Here is a 22,162-nt window from a genome sequence, read left to right on the forward strand (position 1 = left end):
CACCTTCTGCCCATTTTCAGCTTGGACAGGCACAGCTCATCCTTTAGTGCAGCTCAAGCTCTCTCTTCTGTCTTTATCCAGCTACTTTTTCACTTTTAAAGTTTGATTGTCAACTTTTCTGTCTGGAACCATAAACTGTGGAAACATTTCAGCACCTCCCTGCATGCAGCTATCAATCTTCTCTGTGTTGGAATGCAATTTGAATTCATAGATTAATAATAATATGAGTCTATCCTCTGCTTCACCAACTTTAATCTGCAGCCACAGTAGAATAACAGCTGTGCTGTGCCCAGTCCAACAGTGCACAGATAAAGCTGCACGTGCTGAACTGCAGCAGTAAACACTAAGGGGTCAGGATTCAAAGAAGCATGATGACTAAAGGAATAATCAGCAGGTTGTATTCTTAAGCTGTGAAAACTGCTTGTTAAGTAGCGATAATCTAAATACAAACCACTTCAGAAGCCAATATTTAATACATCCATTCATTTTCTTTTACTTATCCAGTTCAGGGTCACCATAGAATAAGAGGTGGAGCATAGTCTAGACAGGCCACCAGTCTGTCACATGGCTAACACAGAGAGACAGACAAACATTCACACCTGATGGTTGAAGGGGAATTTGGGATCATTAGCCTAACCCCACTAACTGCATGTCTTCATAATGTGAACGAAAATAACTGCATTCTCTCTCCAAATCAAGTCACATTTCAGGGCTGCTCTTGTAGCTTTGGATCAACAGTCATACTGCACACAGTCATAAAGACATCCAGTAAGATTTCCCATAAGAGAAAAGAGTGATGGCATCATGTCAGAATATCAGAAGGCAAGAGGAAAAATAATATAAAAAGTGCAATCTAAAGGTTTTATTGTTCCTTCAGGATATCCCACTGTTAGCTTGTCAAGCCCAGCAATACTTTATCAGACTTTCAGCATTATTAGATTGATGGGACGGTCACACTAAGCTGTGTGGAGGGATTGCTATTATGCCAAACAAAATGAAGCCAATGTGGAAATACTGTGCAGTTCATCAAATGGCAACTTGAGGCTAGTTCCAGAAATTGAGACACTCCCATGTTAACTTTACAACATTAAAAAGGATGTTTACGGCCTAGTTGGAAAAATGTTTTTGGTCTCCATCATTCCCCCTTTCTCCACCATGTTTGTGCTGTTACCTTTTGGAACATTTTGATAAAACAAGCTGACAAATATTATAACCCGCTGTTGGTAGATGACATCCAACAAGTTTTTGCTTCAGTTTTGTAACAAAATGTGGTGTATGGCTAAGCGCTGCTACGCTTTCTATATAAAGCTTTCTAACCAAACTTGCTAGTATTCTCTGATAAGTAGTAACTCCAATTACAGCTGCATTTGGCTTAAAAAAAAAAAAAGAACATGACTGCAGCCAGAACGCTAACACCGAGGCCAAAATATGACATCACAGTGGCTAGGTCAATTTTTTATATGCAGTTTTTGTGCTACTCTTAATAAGCAGGCAACCCCACTGCTAACGGCTGAATGTTTGAAAGACGTTCAAAGAGTGATGTAAAAAAACATTTAGCATAAACTGTTAGGCACTTGCGTCAAAGTTGTCAATATAAGTTTAAACAAAGTTTTGGACTGGGAGTCGAACTTGGTTATATAACCAAGCACTACAACACCAGCACCCTTACTCAACAATAAAACGTATAAACTCACAAATTCATTCATATAAAATTAATCTCCAACATCTCTAGCAATATTTCTTAACACATTTTTATGCCTTCTTGCTTCCTACCTGGCCTCTATGTGATCAAACAGATGTTGCCAGCGGTCGTTGACGTCCTTCAGCTTGTCATTGATCTCTGTTTCCTTTGTCTTGTTGCTGGCTGTGATGAGCTGCTCTCCAAGCTGCTTTAGGTGGGTTTTATTCTCACTGAACAGGTTGATCTCCTCCATACAGTCCTGATTGAGAAATCCAAGTAAAAAGACAGAATGATGTACTACACGTGAGCATGTAAATTTCTGGTGCACCAGCATTCTTTAAGTCTTAAAAGCTTTGAATTTAGTTTGAATTTGCGTGCCAGGAGTCTGTATCTCAGGGCCAAACGCTCAATTTTAATGCCAGAGGAGCTGTAAAGGTTTGAAACCCTCACGACGGCAATAACTGAGTTTCAGCATTCACCTTTACTAACCTCTACTCCCCCCCTTCACCCTCCATCACCGTCACTCCCATAGCACCAAATAAAAGAGGCCGTGAGATCAACACAAAACACACCCGCGTGGCCCTGCTGGGCCAGAAACAGCTGTCGTCTCTTTAACAATCAGGAGGGAATTCACAGCTTTTTGAAAAGCCCAGACAGTGCACCACACAACGTGACACATCCTGATACAAAGCAGCACAGACGGCAGTGGTGCCACAAACGAAATGCAAAAGGAAACTTTTAACGCTGATTAAAAAATCACACACATTAATATATGAGTGCATTCCTTTGTTTTACAGCTGTGAGGGGTAAAGAGTGATTCTATGACTGTTATCCTACTACTAGAAGTACTTTTGTGGGCTTGAATGGCTTGAAAACCTTACTGATGATCTCATCAGCACAGCAGTGAAACAACAGAAAGTATCTGGTATTAGACAGTGCCAGTTAGACTGCCTGATTGCTGTTGCTTTGGCTACTGTGATTAAGCATGAAGTGTTCAAAAAACCAACTACAGCACTCTGCTTCACTAACAGCAAGTGAAGCTTGAGACGATGGCAGTAAGAAATCTTATTTAACAATGTAAAGTTTTAATTAATTCTCTTGCAGACAACAGTTTAAGTTGTGGGAGTACTCAGCAGCGACCCTTGCAGCTGTGCTCAGAAACTGTTTGGTGGTTTTATGTATTTCACTACTTAAATCGGTCTTCCTGTCACTATAACTATATCGTTACCAATATACATCCTAGTTAGAACGCTTACCTTCTTGAGTTTCTCGACCATTTCCTCGATGTTGAGATCAGAGTTGTGCGCCACCTTGTTCTCCATTTGCGTCAACCACTCACACAGCTCCTTGTTCTTCTCATTGAAGATGATCCAGGCGTTCAGGCGGTCTGCGATCTCCTGTTTACGCAGGGACACCTGAGACACAAAGCGGATTGGGGGACAGAAATTAAATAAGTATCATCACTGTAAGATGCTTAGTGGTACTGTAGCTGTCTAATCTATCTTATCATTATGGGTGCAGATGCATTGTAAGCTGATTTGTGCTGATTGGGTTGTTGTTCACTTTAGCTTGGAATGAATATAGAATTTGACTCAGGCGGACCCTGGTGCTGGTGACTTCATCGTGATTTTTTTCCAAATGATTTACACTCAGACCTTTAAAAACAATAATAATCAGGCACAAATGGTGACATCCTATAAAGTCTGGGTATCCTCCAGATTATCATTAAGCATCAACATATTAAGATAATATGCACACCTGAGAAACACATGCACAGCCTTATCTAAACATGGGAGATGATATAGGATGCTTGACTTTGCCAGCTTTCATCCTAGATGTTTCTTTGGTGTTAAATGTTTATACTTTTCTGTCACAGATGTGTGCCAAGCCAAAACAGGCTAACTGCTCTGTAATAGATTACTCAGACTCACTTGGAGGATAAAGCTCCCTTTTTTTTCACGCCGTGGGCATGAAAACTTCGTTTTGTATTTGGAGAAAATCATTCATTCATTCCAAACATACTTACAAGGCCTGTTTAAAAACACACTGACAAAGCTGATAGGGAAATGTTACTGAGAGTATTTTAGGCAATCTTTAGGCAATTTTCACACTTTACCTGTAAATGTGTCTCAGGTAAAATGTTTCACTTTTAATAAACATTCGTGAATGAAGAAGCCTCCACACAGTCAGAAGTGCCCATCCTTGCGATCACCTTCCCCTCCCCCAAATTCATTTTAATGCAAAAGCTCTTCTTCCTGAAACCTCTTAGCTCTTTGCAACATTTCTCTTTCGTCACCATCTGTTCCCCGTTATCACAATGCTCCCTTCACAGCCCCGCCTCCCAGACGTGTTGGTCCTTTTAGTTGCCCCTTAAAGTATTACTGAGATTTACTAACTTAACTCCCCTCTAATGGCTCAGACTTTCAACAGAAACAATAAATGAATGTGGTGAACTCAGAATGCTGATTAAACCATATCACAGCACATACAATGTACTGCAGATGTGAGAGCTGCTGCTAATCAAGTCAGATAACTTTTAGGTGCTCTTTCAAAAAGAAACCCCCCAAAAAACAAACAAATAAAACAACTTTTGACCAAATAAAGAAAATTTAGTTGCTGTATTTAACCCTTGAGCTTCTTGACAGACTATTCCTCACCCTGCAACTTCATCCTGCAATGGTTTGAAGATACTTTGTCCCTTTAAACCATGACAGTTTTTTAGACTGCGGGCCTAAATCCAAACAGTTCTGATGAGTGTTTCTGGTCTCATTATGCTTCATATCAATCTCTGTATCAGCAATGCTTTAAAAAAAATTTCCCGAAGAGATTTGACTGTTTGAGTTTTAGAAAGTAAGAATCAAACGGGGGAAACAGCAATATAAAAAAAATTATTCAGGATACTGGTGAAGCAGCTTTAGCAAGGCAAATGCACCAGGAATAGAACAATCATGAGAATTTTTAAGGATAAGCCTGCTCTGATTCCAGAGTCAGACAGGAGTCATGTTTGAGCCTGCGCACACTAACCTTGAAGCAGAGTTCCTCCCACTGGCAGTGCAGGTGCTCCACCTGCTCCTGCAGCAGCAGGACATCGTCTGCAATGATGTACTGGGACAGATCCGTCTTCATGCTGCTCAGCTCCGTCAGGCTCTCAGCCCAGTCCTCCAGGGAGATCTTGTTCTTCTGCATACCATAACACAGCGATCACCACAACAAACTGTCAGGACTCCCCCCTCCTCGCCCTCTGCACTCACTCTCTCACAGCTAGTCCCTACTGTCCTCTCGCTCTGGACCTCCAGCCCCTTTTTCTTTCTCCCTCTATCTCTATCACCCTTTTCTCTCTATTTCTCCCCGCCCAGCGAGAGAGGATTAAAGGCCACAGGCTGCAAGCTGGGCTGGGGGAGGGGTGACTCTGCAGGGGGAAGGTAGGGGTTGGGGATAAAGGCTTTGGTGGGTCAGAGGGGATGAGCTTTGAGGCAAAACTATTTCAAACTTGACTTTGGTCTCCTGGGTCCAAACAGTCTGAGAACTTGTTGTAGATCCACGTTCTGATGTTTACATGTCAGTATTTTAAACAGATATGTATTAGCCCTTCACCACCTACAGGCTGCTAACACTAACATGCAGAATGTGAATATGAACTTGGAGTACATGCATAAAAACAAAAAAACAAAACAACAACAAAAAAACTGCTGAAGAGAAAAGACAATGCATGAAAGAATAATCTGACACATTGAGAATCACATATATTCATTTCTTAGTAAGGACAAGATAGACCTTTGAAAAAACAAAACAGATATAACAAACAGAACAAATATATGTGTTTCTCCAAATGAAGAACCTTTTATCTGATCTTTTATCTTACTGTCAGAGCGGCCTGGCTGTCAGTTATTTTATAAATTATATAATTAACTCTCTGTACTAATTGCAATAAGCTGACAATCAAAACTCACCCCCTTGTTTAGTTTTTAAAAAAAATCCTAGTTCTTGTTAATAGGAACACAAATAAATGTATGTCTCCGTCCAACGATATTCCTTTTTAACAGGACTATACTGTGGTTCAGTCTCAACAGTTAAACAAAAGCACGCCCAGCTCAGAGTTCATTATTAGGCCGAAATTATTTTACTGCTGGAGTTTCCGCTAAAAAAGTGAAGCAAGAAATGCACGTCCTGTGCTTTTGTGATTAGTTATTTGGAGATGTACCTTGTAGAGCTTTGCACTCTCCAGGTCGTCATCACACTCTGGCATGGTCTGGTTCAGCCGGGTCTTCATGTCTTTAAGCTGCAGCATGCTATCTGTTAGCCCAGTCTCGCAGCGCTCCCAGTTCTAACACAATCAAAATGTATTCTTTAAAACACGTTAATCATGCAGATCAATGTGATAGGATCTTACAAAGCTGATTGAACAACAACCCATCACACTCCTTTGTCTTTTACTTCCTAAACATGCTTGCAGTCATTAATCACGACAGATTGGATTAACTTGCCTGCTCTCAGGCCATGAGAATGTGTCAGACGCTATGGGAGACAAGTAGAGGATCTATGTGTCTTTGTCCGGGCTCAATAAACAAAAACTCAACTCATCTTATAGACTTCCACGTCATATTTACCCACTGATGATACAAGGCAAAGAAAATGAGACACTGAGAAAGTAGCAGATTTACAAAGCGGCTGAACTACTATACGGCATGTGCTGTAAAAACAACTAAGGGCTAAATCTAAGAGCGATGTTTTCAGTCCACACCGAGGCTGAGGCTGATGTAACTTCCTCAGGGGATTCACTCTCACTCCCTGACACGGCCTTAAATTTCATTGATTCTGTATATCCGGTGTAATCTGACCATCCATTGACTGGAGGGTAAGGGTAGCAAAAAAGACTCATCTACTGTGGTGATAACAATTTAAAAGCCAAATACTCAAATATGATAACATGAAAAGACAAAGCCACAATATGCTCGGCTGAAAACTGTTTACTGCTGTTTTAAACTGGAGCCCATTCAAAACAAAGCATCAATAAGTTTTTTTTACCGATTAATTACCGTCCAAAATAAAGGAACCGTTTAGTCTAAAAATCTCAAACGGGACATTTTACTGGAGCTGACACTAACAGTAAAAAACAAGAAGTGGATCACTCTCTGGGCAGTATTTACTTTTATTGGAAAAGTGTTGTGTTTTGTGTGCATTTCCTTTGTTTTAAACTTACTTTAAGATGGTTTTAGTGCAACAAAAACAAGGGCAAAGTTCAGGCTTTCGCTATTTGCCCTGTTGAAACCCATTTTAATATCCTCGACGTAATTTTGAGTTCACTTATTTTTTATTGATGTGAATACAGTGCATGCATAGCAGTCATTTCATTGTCTAGTAAATTCATTAACATTTTTAGTAATCTATATCAAGTGAAAAAAGTTTTTGATCACAATTTTATTTTGTTTTTAAAATATTAAAAACATATTCAGGAACATTGTACAGGTATTCAATTTTTTATGTATGTAAACAGTTATAACCTGTTACTTTAATGTTATTATTATAATAAAGTAATTTTAGTAATATTTAGTGTCGCTATACATCATTACCTATATGCCTATATATGTATATATACAGAATGGCAGTAAGAAACATAATTTTAAGAAATAGCTCTATATATGATTATTATCGCTTTGACCTTCTAACCAATCTACCGTTTTGAAGGCGAGGTCAGAGGTCAAATATGACATATTTAAATCTTTGTTCGGTACTTTCAGTATTTTAACAATACTCTGTGTTTTTATTTGACAAACAGGCCAGGATACAAATATATTGACATTACTGTGCTTGCATTTAAGAAGTCACATGAATAAGAAGAAGAGTTCAATATAAATTTAAGTCAAAATACAGAAAATACAAACACACAAGCACAGATACACTGCAAAGTTTTCCTTAGTAGCATAGACTGAGTTTGAACTTGTCTCACTGTGTACCAGCTAAAAAGTTCCTAAAAGTAACCCGTTAAATCAGAACATAATAGTCACAATGATTACCTTGATTATAGCCTCGGTGAGCTCCAGTCTTTTGAACAGCAAACTGTGGAGATTGTCCCACTCCTCCTGCAGTGTCCCCAGATCTGTCTGAAGCTGAGTCTGGGTCTCCTCGTCCCCCATGGAGAACAGCTGACGGCCAACCTCCAGAGTGTTGATGAAACTGCTCTGATACCTCTGGAACAACAGCTCTTTGTGCTGAGGATGACAGTGCAGGAGATAAAACATAGAAAGGAGTGTGGAGGAAAAATGAAGCGAAGGAAGCTACTCAGCAGTGATTCATTGGGGGATGTAGTCAGCCGGGGGCTCTGTGGGGCTTCCATCTTCTTTTTTTTTAAAGGGGCAGCTTACAATAGGTCAAAGTCTTATCTTCATCCACATTCAATTCAAATCCCATCAGTCTTCCTTCATGACAGCCCAAAATAACAAAGATTGGAAACTTTACAATCGTTTCATTTTCCCTTTGCTGTAAACGCAATCAGCACCAATTTTCCCTCAGTGTTCATATCTTTAAGCAGCCGTCTGTGAGTGAGTGGCAAAGATAACGTGAACAAACAATGATTTTCAGCAAGTGTAAAAGACTCCCACAAGGATCAGTCCTCTTAACAGATTGATATTCTTATAATTTCATTCATCAGCTCGCAGTGAGTGTTTAATTCAATCAGTTTTATGGCCCTTTCAAGTGATTTCAAAATCAATTCGAAAACAGATCCCACCTGCAGGTCGTGGAGGGAGCGTCGGAGCTGCTGCAGGCTACAGCAGGTTAGTCCAGCTGAGGGGAGCAGGGTCTGCGTGTCCGCAAGGAACCTCTGGAGCTTTCTCAGGCTGCGGCTGTACAGGTGCCAGTGCTTCACCAACCCCTCCACCAAAGACCGTCGCTGGTCAGCCCGCTGTACTGCTCCCTGCCACTGCTCTCTGAGCTGGGCCAGCTTTAGGATGAAGTCGCTCCTGGATCCATCAAAATATTAAGTTGTACTTAAATTTCAAAATGAAACACTGACTGTCTAAACAAACAGAATGATTCATTGTTTTCTGAGGCCATTTGTACCAATCAAGCTAGATTTTTTTAAAACCAGGATCAGAATTAGAACAGAAACCTATACGAAGCATGGAACCTGGTGGTGATGCTAGTGAACGGTCAGTGAACAGTCAGGTAATCACCAAAGCTTTTAGGATTTCATCTTCATCAATATAACTCTATTAAATTTCATGTCAGTTCATTTCAAAGGTGTCAACATATTTCACACATCCTGGACTCAGATGGGCAGAGGGATGCTGTTTGATCTTCTCACCTGCCCTCCACCTCTCCTTTCTGCAGCAGATGAAGAGCATCAGTGATGACTGAGTGAAGGATCTGGTGACCAATGGAGAGCTCAGCCTGAAAGCGCTGAATCACAGAGACATATGAATGATTAGAAGTGTGTAGTTCAAGCTTAGATGCGTCAGTAAGACTGCTAATCAGGTTTGATACCTTGTGAGTACAGAGCTGCTGTCTGAGGCCGTCGTACGATCCCGCTACGTCTACAGCCAGGCTGTCCTCCATCCTCTGCAGGAACGACATCCAGCTTTCACACTTCTGCTCAAATCTCTGCTGCCTCAGCACTTCCGTCTGCAGCTCACTGTACACAAAACAGAACAGCAGGTGAAAAATGTTCTGCAACATTTTACTTTGTGAAAAGTATATTTTTAACGTTTTTTAACGTCAAAAAGCCCGTAATTCGAAAGTAAAGTTTGAAAAAAAACTGCCTCCTACAGATTTGAGCGGATTTATAAAAACAGTTGTCTGCAAAAGTTCTGTGAAATGCCCTTTGAGGCAAGGCTGCCAAACAAATGTATCCATTTAGTGATCAGCCCTAATTTGTGTTCGGTTCATTCACTGCCTTTTACACAATTACGTTTGATTGTTTTCTCTCTTTTTTAAAACTGCGAACTAAATATCTTTTTGTTTTTTATTTACTTAAAACAGGGGAAATTTACTGGAAGACAGGAAAACTGTGATGGCTGCTCAGGTATTAGTTCCCTACTCCTCGTGTTTCCTCACTGACCTGCAGGCCTCTTCAGCTCTGGCGGAGGCATCGGCCCAGCGGCGGTTGAGGAATTGCAGGCGGTGTGCCGCAGCGTCCTCTAGCGTCAGACTGCAGCTCCGCTCGTTGAGCACATCGAGGTCAGCAGACAGGCCGCTCAGCTCCATGAGGCCAGACTGGAAACATATGGTGGCGTCAGAGACTCAGGAGGGATCACAACAGTCTGGACTACCTCACGCACGGCATCACAGCTCAGGACGGTCTAAGATTACACGCTGCAGTCATGCTCTGTGTTCCTCTGTCCTCATTTATTTACCGCCACAGGGCGGCTTCCTGCTTCTTCATATTCTCTCACTGTTGTATAACATCTGCTCCTGTACATTAACTTTCCATTCAGAGGTATAAAGTCAGGCAGAGACAAAGCATACTTTTACACCCTTACACTACTAAATATTTGACACTCATATTTCTGCTTAAGTCTTAACATTTAAGAGTTACAGCTGTCAAAATCTTCTCTTTGTGTAAACAATGTCACCCAAACGTTTTCAGCACTACATAGTTGTTCAGCACTGTAAATGCACCTACAGCTCAACTGGACTGTACGAGCTCATTTTCTTTTTACAGCTTTTAAATAAATAATTTTTCACTACATACAAGACTCAAGAAAATGAAGCTGGACTCTCTTTAAGAAAACACACATTTCTATTGTAGCATAAAAGTCTCTTAATGAACAATTTACTTTGGGGAAAACAACAGAGAGCTAAACACGCAGCACAGCAGTCATTCATAAAATCTTCACGCTGTCTCACCTGGTCTGCCTTCAGAGCTGGATCCTCCAGGCGCTGCTGCCAGACCTCCAGATTCCTCTCCAGTGACTCCATCTCATTTTCAAACTCCTGCACCTGCTTAAGCTCCTCCTACACACAAACATGGCACATGGCCATATGTGTCTTAATTTATAGGTCACTGTGACGCTTTCTGGAGTCAGGTGTCAGGTGAGGAATAGCAGTGGCAGCAACAAAACAAGCAACGGTTTGTAGTAAAATACTTTGTGCACATTGAACGATTGGCAGTGTTTTCATTCAAAGATTCCTGCAGGTTTACCCAAATAACCAGGCTCACTGGTTTAACCTTAAACAAAAGTTTGTACTTGATATGTGATCGGTTCAGTGTAAGCAGTTTTTAAGTGAAAATGAATAATAAGCAATAAATCCAGTCTGACTTCACCAAATCCCACAGACTCTTTCATTCATGAGGTTTTACCTGCAGGTGACCCAGGTTCCTAGACAGCTGCTGTCTGAGCTGCAGGACACCACGTGGCAACAAGCGGCACTCTGATTGGACCAGACTGGCGGCTGAAGGTTCCAGGTGGCTAATCAAGTCCTTGGAGGCTTTCAGCACCACCTCCAGGTCAGACTGCAAGGTGTCTGTCCTCTGCAAGAAAATCTGAAGCAAAGGGGGAGGCAAATGATTGGAGAGTTTCTATTATTATTATTATTTTTATTATGTTTGGTGTCAGATGGTGAATTTTTAAATGCCTGTTACAAACTGCTGGACCCTGATATGAAATAAGACATTCTTTTAATTGATTATCTCACCTGAACATTTTCTATCTTGACAGTGAACAGCTTCACTGTGTTGTCCTGTCCAGGTGTGCTGCTCAGCACAGATGTGGCATCACTCTGTAGTGCCTGCAGTCGCTCTGCCAGAGACCCAGCACACTTATCATAAACCTGCCACACAGTCAGGACCTTCTGACATCTCTGGAGCTGCTGGCCCAGAGCTCCAGTCACTATAGTCCAACTGGAAAAAACAAAACAAAAAACAACAACAAAAGATCATATTTTTCCACAGAGTTTCCACATGTGGATGTGCCTGTGTGCAGGTGTATGTGCATGCGTGTTTGTCTCACCTGTCTCTCTGCCTGTCCAGACATTTGCTGATGATGGCAGCAGCAGCAGGACTGATGTTATCTCTGAGAGAGAGGATGTTCTGACCAAGTTTGTCCCACTCTACCTCTGAGGCTTCTGTCTCCTGTTGAAGAAGCTGCATCCAATACAACAAAACAGCCATCAGTCAAAAACAAAATCCAAACATATCCAACTCAGGGTCATAGGAGCTTATCCCAGCTGCCATGGGGCAAGAGCCAGGGTATACTCTGGGCAGGTTGCCAGTCTCTTACAGGGCCAACACAGCACCTATGGGCAATTTGGAATCACTAGTTAACCCAACCCCACTAATTGCATGTCTTTGGACTGTGGGAGGAAGCTAGAGTACCCGGAGAGAAACCACGCAAACACAGGGAGAACATGCAAACTCCACACTGGTGGATGTTGGATTAGAATCCAGGACCCAGTGCTAACCACTGTCTTAATAAGCAATATGTTTTGAGTGTCCAGAAGCTCACAGTTCCAGTGACCAAATTCTCCTTATTAAACATATCTACTGCAGACAAAGAATCCAGAAAAAGTGGTGAGTTTAAACATCTACAAGTGATCGAGCTAGTATGGGTAAAATACCTGCAGCTTTTCATGGAGATCTGTGAGTGCCTGCAGGGAGAGCCGGGGGCCGCTGTAATACTTCAGAGTCTGAGATGCTCTCACTGTTTTCAGCACCATGTGACTCAGCTTCTCCTCCATGTTGCTCCATAACAGCTGAGCCTGAGTTAGCCTCTGTTTTACTGAGTCGTTCTGTAAAAGATAAGATAATCTAAAGACACCCAGGAGCAGACAAATACCTGACCTAAAACTTTTAAGTCAGAGGCATTTATCCTCTGAACTGTCCTTGTGTTACTTACCCTCCGTGTGAGAGCTGTGCAGGTCTCGATGGATTTATCGATTTGACAGATAAAATTGCAGCTCCTGTTTTCTTGTCTGCCACAAACTTTGTCTATCAGCTCCTGAAGAGCTGCAGACTTCTGCATAATCTTCTCCTCAAGATCCTGAGATAAAAGCAGAATTTAAAACCTGTGTTGATTTACTTCCCTTGTGTGGACGTGTATCTCTGAGTATTTCTTTGCAAATGACTTGACGTGAAAATTGCTCATCACGGCTGAAACATCAAATCTGAAATGTTGAAATGATGACAGACACGCTGACTGTTCACGCAGATGTTAGAACACAGACCTGGCAGACGCTGATGCTCCTCTGTAGCTCCGTCTGGCTGCTGGGTGTCTGAGCCGAGTCCATCCAGAGGTTTTGAACCGCGATCCAGCTGTTGATCCGCTGCAGTCGGGCATCCCACTCTACTCTGTTCCTCAACTCCTGTTCAACCTCCTGAATCTGAACACCGCACACGTTGTCAACAAATTACAAACATCTCCTCTAATGATCAACAGTGTGTGATGTAGGAAGGTTTATAGGCAGGACCTTTCAAACTTACCTTAGAGTTGATTTTTTCCTGCAAGCTGAGCCACTGATGGTTGAGGCGACCCTGTTCATCTGCATACTGGTTTTGTTCGTAGCGCAACCTGTGGTCCTTCTCATTACTATTTGACTGTAATGGCTGGTTCACGTAGTCCACTGTAATCTGATGTGCACACATCTCTGTCTGAGACTCCTGAGAAATATGCCATGGATAAATACACAAGTAAACCAACAAACGTCTCTTGATCAGATCAGCGCTAATAATACTCCACTATCCCACTGAAACAGCATAATTAATACAAACATGTAAGCCCGCACCACAACCACCACCATCCATTCTACCTTGAAGTATTTCAGGAACTGGGCGAGATCATTGTTGGTGCAGGAGTTTTTGTTGATTTTGTTGCAGTACTCCTCCAACTGACACTCAGCTGCTCCGAGCCAGGCCTGCAACTCCAGCAGCGCCCCCTGCTGTGTCTGCACCTCTAACCATCGCTGCAATGAAGTCCAAAAAATAAATTAATTTAAAAAAACCATTGCATACTGTTGTCATTGTTTAATGGCCTTTAATCAATTGTTTTCATTTATAAGCTTTCAGTTAATCCACAATGGTGCTATTAGCAAAGACAGTCCAGGTTTAAAAGGAAGTGAGTGAAAATCTTGAAGTAGGGGGGACAGAAGACTTACAAATGACAGGAGCTGACCACAAAGTGAACAGAGGCAGAGGAAATGAGGATTTCAGAAAGAGAACAAGGAAGGGGGTAGAGCTGAGACGAGTGGAGGTGGGAGGTGGGAAAGTAAAGAAGAAAAAGAGTGGATGAACGAGACTGAAAGAGGAGAGAGGAGCAAAAGACAGACAAGCAGAAAAGAAAAAAAAACGTCAGACACAGAGAGGTTCATAGGTGGTTTCACACCAAAAAGAGAAGAGAGGTGAGAAGAGCCCTCAAGATGGATGATTATAATTGGTGGCAGCAAAACTGCACCAAACTTTGTCGAGCTAAAGCCAGAAAGGTTCTGTGAAAGTATAACTTCTGACATTTAAATACATCCACAGATAAGAGGGTGTCTGGCACATAGTTTGTGTATTACAATATTCAGCATTTAAGAAACTCCATCGCTCCAACACCCTTCAGGGAGATCTGGGGTCAGATGTACTAATGTATTGGACCACGTTGCACTGTCTGCATTTATAAAGAGAGCACAGTTACAAGACTGCATATAAGAGGTGACCGATCCTGTTGGATGTGTATTTCTAGGAGTTTCTACGGTGGCTCTGAGAGGTCAAATGCACTGCAATGTAAGAAAAGAACAGCAAATAGAACAAAAATGTTGCAAAAACACTGAAAATAAAACTGAAAACAATTAAAGTAGAAAAAACGAAATCTCACAAAACTCAATGCAGGTGTTTTTGAGGAGACATTAATGAAAGTGCTACAGTAGTCACCAAAAACTGCACTATGACCAGTGTTGGTCAAGTTACTTGAAAAAAAGTAATCAGTAACTAATTACTGATTACTTCCCAAAAAGGTAATCCCGTTACTTTACTGATTACTTATTTTCAAAAGTAATTAATTACTTAGTTACTTAGTTACTTTTTAAAAACACGATTTATAACCTGAATAGGTGATAAAGCGATAGATCTTTCAGCCCAATTCTACTTTTTCTGCATAATCCATCATACAAAATGTAATCAAATGGAAAAGTCTCTCTTTTTAAAACTTGTTTTATTAGTTTTAGTTTTTTAACTTTATGCATCAAGCAAAAATTTTATTATATGCACCATTCTCTGACTGGAAGAAATTTGTTTAATACTTAAACCTATTTTCTGCACATTCCAGCACATAAAATAAAATATTTTTTTTGGGTTTTCCACTCACTCTTTCAAATAGATGCAAGTAAAACACAGCAGAAAATAAATAAAGTCAAAGACTCAGCGGTCCTTTTGCTCTATTTTCACCTGTAAAGCAGGAGTGGGGTAGGCGGAGGTTTACCCTGGTGCAGGTGTGCCGCTGCGGTCAGTGGAAGAATCCGCGAGTTTCTCTGTGAGTTTCCCATTACGTCCTTGCGCACTCGGTGCTTGCTTGGAAGTTTAGGGGTTTTTTTTCGCTGTAAAAAGAAGTTTTCTTCCCACGCACAGCGGACACTAATGTTTTTGTCACTTTTTATGGAATCAAACTCAAAGTAAGGTCAGTACTTCCACGCTTTAAACGCTGCACGCTCATACTCTCTCCTGCACTTGATATATTATCCACTGTTGATCTGCACACAGCTGTTGTCACAAACGTCGCACTTGCTTACATCACTGTCATGAGACATTCTCGCAAAAAAATCACGGTTTTAGTAACGCAGTTACGCAGCGTTCCTACGGGAAAGTAACGGTAATCTATTTACCGATTTTGCAATAGTAATCCCTTACTTTACTCGTTACTTGAAAAAAGTAATCAGATTACAGTAACGCGTTACTGCCCATCTCTGACTATGACACACTTTAAAGAAGTGAACGGTTCACCAGTGTTGTGAGGGATAAAAATATGCAGGTAATGTGTATTTTAATCACATGATTCATGTAAGAATGTAATTGCATACTTGTCACATTCGCAACTGTTTCCTCATGTTGTTTTATCCCCCAAAACCCTTTTTTGTGTTTTGTGAGTTTTGTTTTTTGGTCAGCTTTTGTAGCATCTTTTTCCTGTTATGTTTTATTGAACTTCCATTCTGTTTTGTGTGCTTTTTCTATTTACAGTTTTTTTCTTGCGTTACAGTGTGCTTGACCTTTCAGAGCCACCGTTATTTCTGTTCTTGAGATCCAAAATACAAGAAGGAGAATATTTAATTGAAGTGCATTACTGCTATATGTGGCAAATTAAAAAAAAACAAAAACATGTAGAATATAGCATGCTGAATATTTTTTATTGGAGTTCTATATTGAAATGAACTGCCTGTGTTCAGAAAACAGCGCAACTTTTGTAAAATGCTGAATAGTTTAACTTAGAGAAGTCACAGTCTACATGGGGGGGAGATCCTCACCTTGTGCAGAGTTTGTTGAATAACAGGCACATCAACGAGAAGACTGGACCAGTCCAACTCTATCTGTCTGAGCTGAGTGTTGATGGAGCACATATCTATGTCAGAAGTCTTGGGCAGAGGAGTCCCTTTATCCTCAGGATCTCTTTCTGAGTGTGCTTCCCTCAGCTGCAGCAGCTGGGACGAAGAACCGGTCACTGCCACCTTTACTTCAGATTTGGCCTCCAACTCTTTGGTCAAAGCCTGCATTAAAAATCTTACGTTAGTCTGTTCTCCATAAGTGCATTGTGGTCTCTGGAAGAGCTGCTAATGAGCAAAAGTTGGTCAAAGTGCTAGAACTAAAATATTTTAAAAAAAACTAAAAAACAATGGTTTCAACTCTTACTCACCACAGACTGGAGGTAGAGCTCACGCCTCTGTTCAACATCCATCTCCTCACTGGATGAGACAGTGAGCTCACTCCATCTATCGATCCGTTGTCTAGCCTCATTCATCCACTGAGACAGCGCGGCAGAGCTGTGACGAAACCTGATTTTTGGGCAAAAGTTGCACATTTAAAAACAAGTTGACACAACATCATACCAAAAGATCTTTTACTATCTAATATTGGGGTTTTCATTGCATGCAACCCTATTTTAAATTTAAATTTAGATTGACAATTTTATTATTATTTCATCTCAATATAAACCACACTAAACATTTCTAAAATATGATATGAGCTTAAACTAAACTACACGCAGTCTAGTCTAAGTTCAGGACAAGTTCCAACTTTCTATGTCAGACGGCCCGGACTTTCATGCTTTTCATCAGTCACCTGCTCTTCAGTTTCCTTCCTTTGTCAAAGTTGGTGCGTTCATGCTCCAGCCTCTTGTGCAAAGATCTCCAGCGAGCCTCCAGTTTACAGACAGACACACCCACTCCACTAAAACCCGCTCTCTGCAGTCGCCGGCCTCCCTCCAGCATCTGACTGACCCGCGCTTCATTCTCCTCCAAAATGCGATGCAGCTCCTGCAGTCAGACAAGGAGAACTTGCATATCACTGCACAGACCCATGAAATGAATTCATACATACATGCGTGAATATTCACTCAACTCAACACAAAGGCTAATGCTCAGAGCGATACAAAAATCTTTGTGAGAAGTCACCTTTTGTCTGCTGGCTACAGTCACAGAAGGGCATTAGAGATTTCAGACTCATCATCTTATCACAATTAAAATAAATCAGGTTTGCTAACTCTCATGCAACTGGTATGTAAGACTAAGGGTGAAGGTTTGTGCTACTTTTCAATTTCACTTTCATCTAAGATAATAACCCTGATAGTGAACAAAGGACAACTTTAAAGCCAAACAAGTTTCATAAAGACAGACCTCAAAAGAGAGTTTGTAACAAGTTATGAATGAGACTCACTACTGAATACATGCTGACATTCGATGTTAAACAAAATTTTAACGAGACCTTAAGCTGAGCTGTTACTATTAATCTCATGCAGATTTGGTTGCTGAACTAGAGCAAAGATGCAGGAGAAGACAACCTCTATGTTTATGTTTTTATCTATTTTAACACATATATATTTTTGTTGACTATAGACCATTCTGAGGTGCATTTCAAAACTGATGCGTTGCCAGTCTGGAAGCAGAACAACAGTGAACAGAACCAAAATTACATTTGGTCAGAAGTCTGTGCTTGGCTAAAAATTCACATCAAAGCCAAGGAGCATCCTGTACCCCTACAGAAACAACCTATTAGGGTGTATTTAATTGATCTAATTAGGTTTTGAGTGCAGTGCACAAAGTACAGCATAGAGCTTGCCCAGATAGATAGAATGGAACATTGCTTGATGTGCTCTGTACTCCAGTTGGCTGCCTGTTAGTAAATTCGATGGGCAAAAAACACATTTATTAATAAAAATGATCCCTTGTAGATGGAATAGAAAATAGAAAATACCTTGTAGCTGAGAGGCTTCTCTGATTCCTGCTCAGATCCCTCAGGGATTTTGGGAAATGATGTCTCAATACTTCTCATCAAGGAGTCGGACCATGCACTGTCCTTCTCCCATTGTGACCACATCTGAGGCAGACATTGTGATTATCAGTGATGGTTATGTCATTAAAATCAATCCTCATTCTCATTTCTCATTTGTGGTGCCTTTAATAGCCTATATGTGTAAATCTGTCATCTAGTGAACAAGTTAATGAATTTGGGGGATTTTTGGTGGCCTGGACAGATTAAGGCAAACTTTAGGCATAGAGGTGTCAGTAGGTTCCAGTGGAAGTGCTTTTCAGAATGTATAACGGCAATCACATTCCACTTTGATGGGAGATGCAAGGTGTGGCTTCCATGAAATCTCTCTCTTCGTTATTGTATGTACTGTATTTCTCTTTCTTTACTTGAAAGTCACTTTGCAAGTAAGCTACATTGCACCTACCTCTAATGTTTCCTGCATCTTGGTCCCTTTCTCCAGTCCATCCTGCTGCAGTCGAGCCACCTGGTCCTGCAGACCCTTTATTGTAACCTCCCTATTTTCTAGGGGCATATCTGAAACTCTATTGGTCAGGTACTGCAGGATTTCAAAGTGATCGCCCAGGAACTGGAAAAACCTCTGATTAAGAAAAAGTAGACATGAAAATCATAATCTATTGTCTTATTTCAATGGGACTCTTTTTTTCCACCACACTAACCATATGACTGCTTAGCTTCTTCTGGAGCTGGGCCCTGCTCCGGAGCTCTGTGTCAGGCTGCTGAGGGAAACTATCAGAGCCCAGACTGAGCAGCTCCTCAAAGCTGCGGACCAGCTGCTCATATTGCTTCTGCAATTCCACGCCGCTCTTCAACTCCTCACAGTGGGAACGGACACCGCCCACTACTGTCTCCAACTCACCCTGTACAACAGGAGGACAGAAAATTTGAAGATTTAAATGCTCTTGCATCATCTGAATAATTCAGTTTCTGAGTATTCTTAAACTTGCCTCTCAGTATTTAATGGGCCACCTTGGTGACCTACGTAAACGTATAAACACTAAAGCCCACATTTGACACACTCGCTAACACACCTGCAGCTGTGTGGCCTGGTGGATGAGAGAGGCAGGCAGATTGTGTTGGTCAGCCTCGACCTGCTGCTGCAGAGACTCCTGGATGTGAGCAGCAGCCTGACAAATAAACACACCAACAATTAAAACCTGTAGAGATTTTGATAATAAACAGTCAATTTAGAGTCGACTGATCTATTAACAGAGCAAATTACCAATATAACAAGTAAGCTAAAACTTATCTCAATTGAAGTTAGATATTATGTCTTCTTACTTTCTCTATTTTTATCAGTATTAATAAAGCAATTTACTGACTGATTTTAAAACACATGCAGACCTGTTTCTCTGCACTGTCCTCCTGCAGGATCCTGAGCTGCTTTTCTCTGCTGGCCAGCGCGATCTGGACCACAGGAAGTAGTCTGCACAGATCATCAATGCACTGCTGACCACACTTTAACCCCGGGACATTGCTGACCTTTGACCCCTGAGAAACAAGCTCACTGCCAAGGGTGGCAAGCTCTGCTGAGAGACTCTGAAAAGGAAGATGAATAGTAAAGATCCTTCTTTTAGTTAAGCTTTAACTAACAGTAAGATGCATTATTGATATTTCACTTATAATTTTTTCCCAAAAGGGTCGATAAAATGTCAGAATTAAGAACACTGAGCCATAAAAATTGCAGTGTGAAGTTAAAAGCTGATATGGTTGCACAAAAAGTTAAGGATAAAAAAAACACATCATGACACTTCCCTTTAAAGGTAATGTCAGTGTCTACAGAAATAGCTCACGGAAAGTAACAACAAGCCTCACACTGATGCTTCAGAAAATGAAGGGGGATCATTAAAGTCACTATCACGCCTCAGATTTTTCAGCCATAGATGCAGGAATGCTGATGATGACAATTTTGAAACTGAAAACAACCGTAAACATCTGATGTTAAGTGCTTCTTTGCAGTGAGGCGTCTCACCTGTAGGTGAAGCAGCCTCAGCTGGGGTTCTTCTTCATGTGTCACCAGAACAGGTGAGCACAGCATGCTTTTCATTGAGTCCAGGCACAGGGATGCTCCATGCAATACATGAAACAAACCTTCATCAACGGTCTGATGGGTTCCCTCAGCAGGGCAGGCCTGGGTATGAAAGATGAGCAAAACCGTTAGCAGGGTCATGTTAACAATTTATTAAAATTTGGCCTACATCCACAAAGGTTTTCTTTTAGGATATTTGTTTCAGTTTTATGCAAGGCTGAGTTGATTTCCTTTCATCTTTTACTTTACTACTATAATTTTTTTAATGTTTTTTAAAGTGGACAATAGCAAATTTCTTGATCAAATATTAAAGCGAATCAGCCCAGGGACCTCAATTTATTAGAATTTTTAATATTATGCATATTGACGTTTAGTTGGTGTTGTCCAACTGTTATTTTCCATACTGTGATTCTGATACTTAATTGCCTGTAAGGTGTCCTTGAGTGTCCTAAAAGTTGCATATAAATAAATTATTATTGTTATTATTATTACATTAAAACATGCATCAGTTATATTATTGGTGCTGCATTAAAGATTGTTTCACTTTTCAGTCCTGTGACAACTCAAAATGAGGTCCAGCCTTACCTATAAACTATAAATACCTTGGAGTACACATTGACAATAAACTGGACTGGGCTAAAAACACCACAGCACTTTACAAGAAGGGCCAGAGTCGTCTCTATTTTTTGAGGTGACTGAGGTCCTTCAACATCTGCCAGAAAATGCTGAGGATTTTCTATGAGTCTGTGGTGGCCAGTGCGATCCTCTATGCTGTTGCATGCTGGGGGAGCAGGCTGAGGGTCGCAGATGCCAACAGACTTAATAAACTAATCCGTAAGGCCAGCAATGTTGTGGGGATGGAGCTGGACTCCCTCAAGGTGGTGTCGGAGAGGCGGATGCTGTCCAAGATAAAGACAATGTTGGATAACACCTCCCACCCACTCCATGACATGCTGGTCAGTCACAGGAGCTCGTTCAGTGAGAGACTGAGATTACCGAAAAGCACCACTGAACGCCACAGGAAATCTTTCCTGCCTGTGGCCATCTCCCTGTACAACGCATCCACTTAACACACTGTTTGCTACTACAGCTACACATGTTTCTTTTCCAACTATTTATTTATGAGTGACTTATGTATGTATATATATGTATATATTATACTATTCTTAGTTAGTGTATTGTCTGTCTTGTCTTAATGTTGGTTTAAAATGGAGCACTGTAACAAAAAATAATTTCCCCCAGGGATCAATAAAGTATTCTGATTCTGATTCTGATACCTATACCTTGTAATTATTTGATAAGATGACACTGATCCCAGTGCTAAGATCAATATTATACTTTGTTGGTTTTCTTATTGATTTTTGATCTTTCGGGGAGAAAAAGTGGGCTCAGATTTTCAGCATCAACACCACTGAGTCTGAACACAGTGTAAAAACTGTGGCTGGAATTTGTTTATTAGTTGTGTTTTGGATCACATCACATATTTACTGATCACATAAAACTCTTTTCTTTCAGATCTCATACATTGTTTATGCCACTGATAATGCAAGCTGCATAACTTAATAGAAAGCTAATTTAATACAATTACATTTAACTGGTTATAGTTACAAATAATTCTAAATTACATATTACCTTTAAAGGGAATATAAATTTAGGAAGCTAATCATCTCACATCCCTTCAGCTTTATCTCAGGCTCTCTAGTCTTGAGAAGAAAACCAGCAACTGGCCTCGTGTAACAGCTTCTATACTCTCTGACAAACAACCCTAATATAATGGCTCCTCACCTGATTCAGAAGCTCTGCAGATGTGTGCCCCAGCTCTCTCAGATGGCTGATGCAGGTCTGGAGCTCTTTCAGGTTTTTTCTGGCAATCATGCATCCTGCTGTTCCATTGCTACGCTTCACAGATGAGTCTGTCACCTTCATAAAGAGAGAGAAAGAGAGAGCCACACAGACAGAGAGAGACGGAGAAAAACATCAGAGGAAAAGTTAGAGACACACGCTACTC

The 22,162-nt window shown here is 40.9% G+C and overlaps 1 protein-coding gene across 1 annotated transcript in view; it reads right to left on the minus strand.

The window, feature by feature from the left end:
- The window catches only part of syne2b (spectrin repeat containing, nuclear envelope 2b), a gene marked incomplete at its 5' end in the record, with an annotated part of 145,516 nt that overhangs the window by 25,683 nt on the left and 97,671 nt on the right, over positions 1-22,162 (minus strand). Inside the window, 28 exons of the mRNA XM_082515097.1 lie at positions 1,774-1,940; positions 2,938-3,096; positions 4,706-4,861; positions 5,883-6,005; positions 7,696-7,890; positions 8,409-8,640; positions 8,985-9,079; positions 9,164-9,311; positions 9,738-9,892; positions 10,526-10,633; positions 10,980-11,162; positions 11,315-11,519; positions 11,629-11,762; positions 12,236-12,406; positions 12,514-12,657; positions 12,842-12,997; positions 13,098-13,274; positions 13,424-13,576; positions 16,109-16,348; positions 16,495-16,633; positions 16,920-17,113; positions 18,051-18,173; positions 18,532-18,705; positions 18,785-18,985; positions 19,157-19,252; positions 19,470-19,664; positions 20,098-20,256; positions 21,940-22,074. Of these exons, the coding sequence (XP_082371223.1) occupies positions 1,774-1,940; positions 2,938-3,096; positions 4,706-4,861; positions 5,883-6,005; positions 7,696-7,890; positions 8,409-8,640; positions 8,985-9,079; positions 9,164-9,311; positions 9,738-9,892; positions 10,526-10,633; positions 10,980-11,162; positions 11,315-11,519; positions 11,629-11,762; positions 12,236-12,406; positions 12,514-12,657; positions 12,842-12,997; positions 13,098-13,274; positions 13,424-13,576; positions 16,109-16,348; positions 16,495-16,633; positions 16,920-17,113; positions 18,051-18,173; positions 18,532-18,705; positions 18,785-18,985; positions 19,157-19,252; positions 19,470-19,664; positions 20,098-20,256; positions 21,940-22,074 (4,517 nt within the window). The remainder of the gene's footprint in view (positions 1-1,773; positions 1,941-2,937; positions 3,097-4,705; positions 4,862-5,882; positions 6,006-7,695; positions 7,891-8,408; positions 8,641-8,984; positions 9,080-9,163; positions 9,312-9,737; positions 9,893-10,525; positions 10,634-10,979; positions 11,163-11,314; positions 11,520-11,628; positions 11,763-12,235; positions 12,407-12,513; positions 12,658-12,841; positions 12,998-13,097; positions 13,275-13,423; positions 13,577-16,108; positions 16,349-16,494; positions 16,634-16,919; positions 17,114-18,050; positions 18,174-18,531; positions 18,706-18,784; positions 18,986-19,156; positions 19,253-19,469; positions 19,665-20,097; positions 20,257-21,939; positions 22,075-22,162) is intronic.

The sequence above is a fragment of the Aulonocara stuartgranti genome, assembly GCF_965226115.1.
Source record: "Aulonocara stuartgranti genome assembly, chromosome: 19".
NCBI classification, from domain to species: Eukaryota; Metazoa; Chordata; class Actinopteri; order Cichliformes; family Cichlidae; genus Aulonocara; species Aulonocara stuartgranti.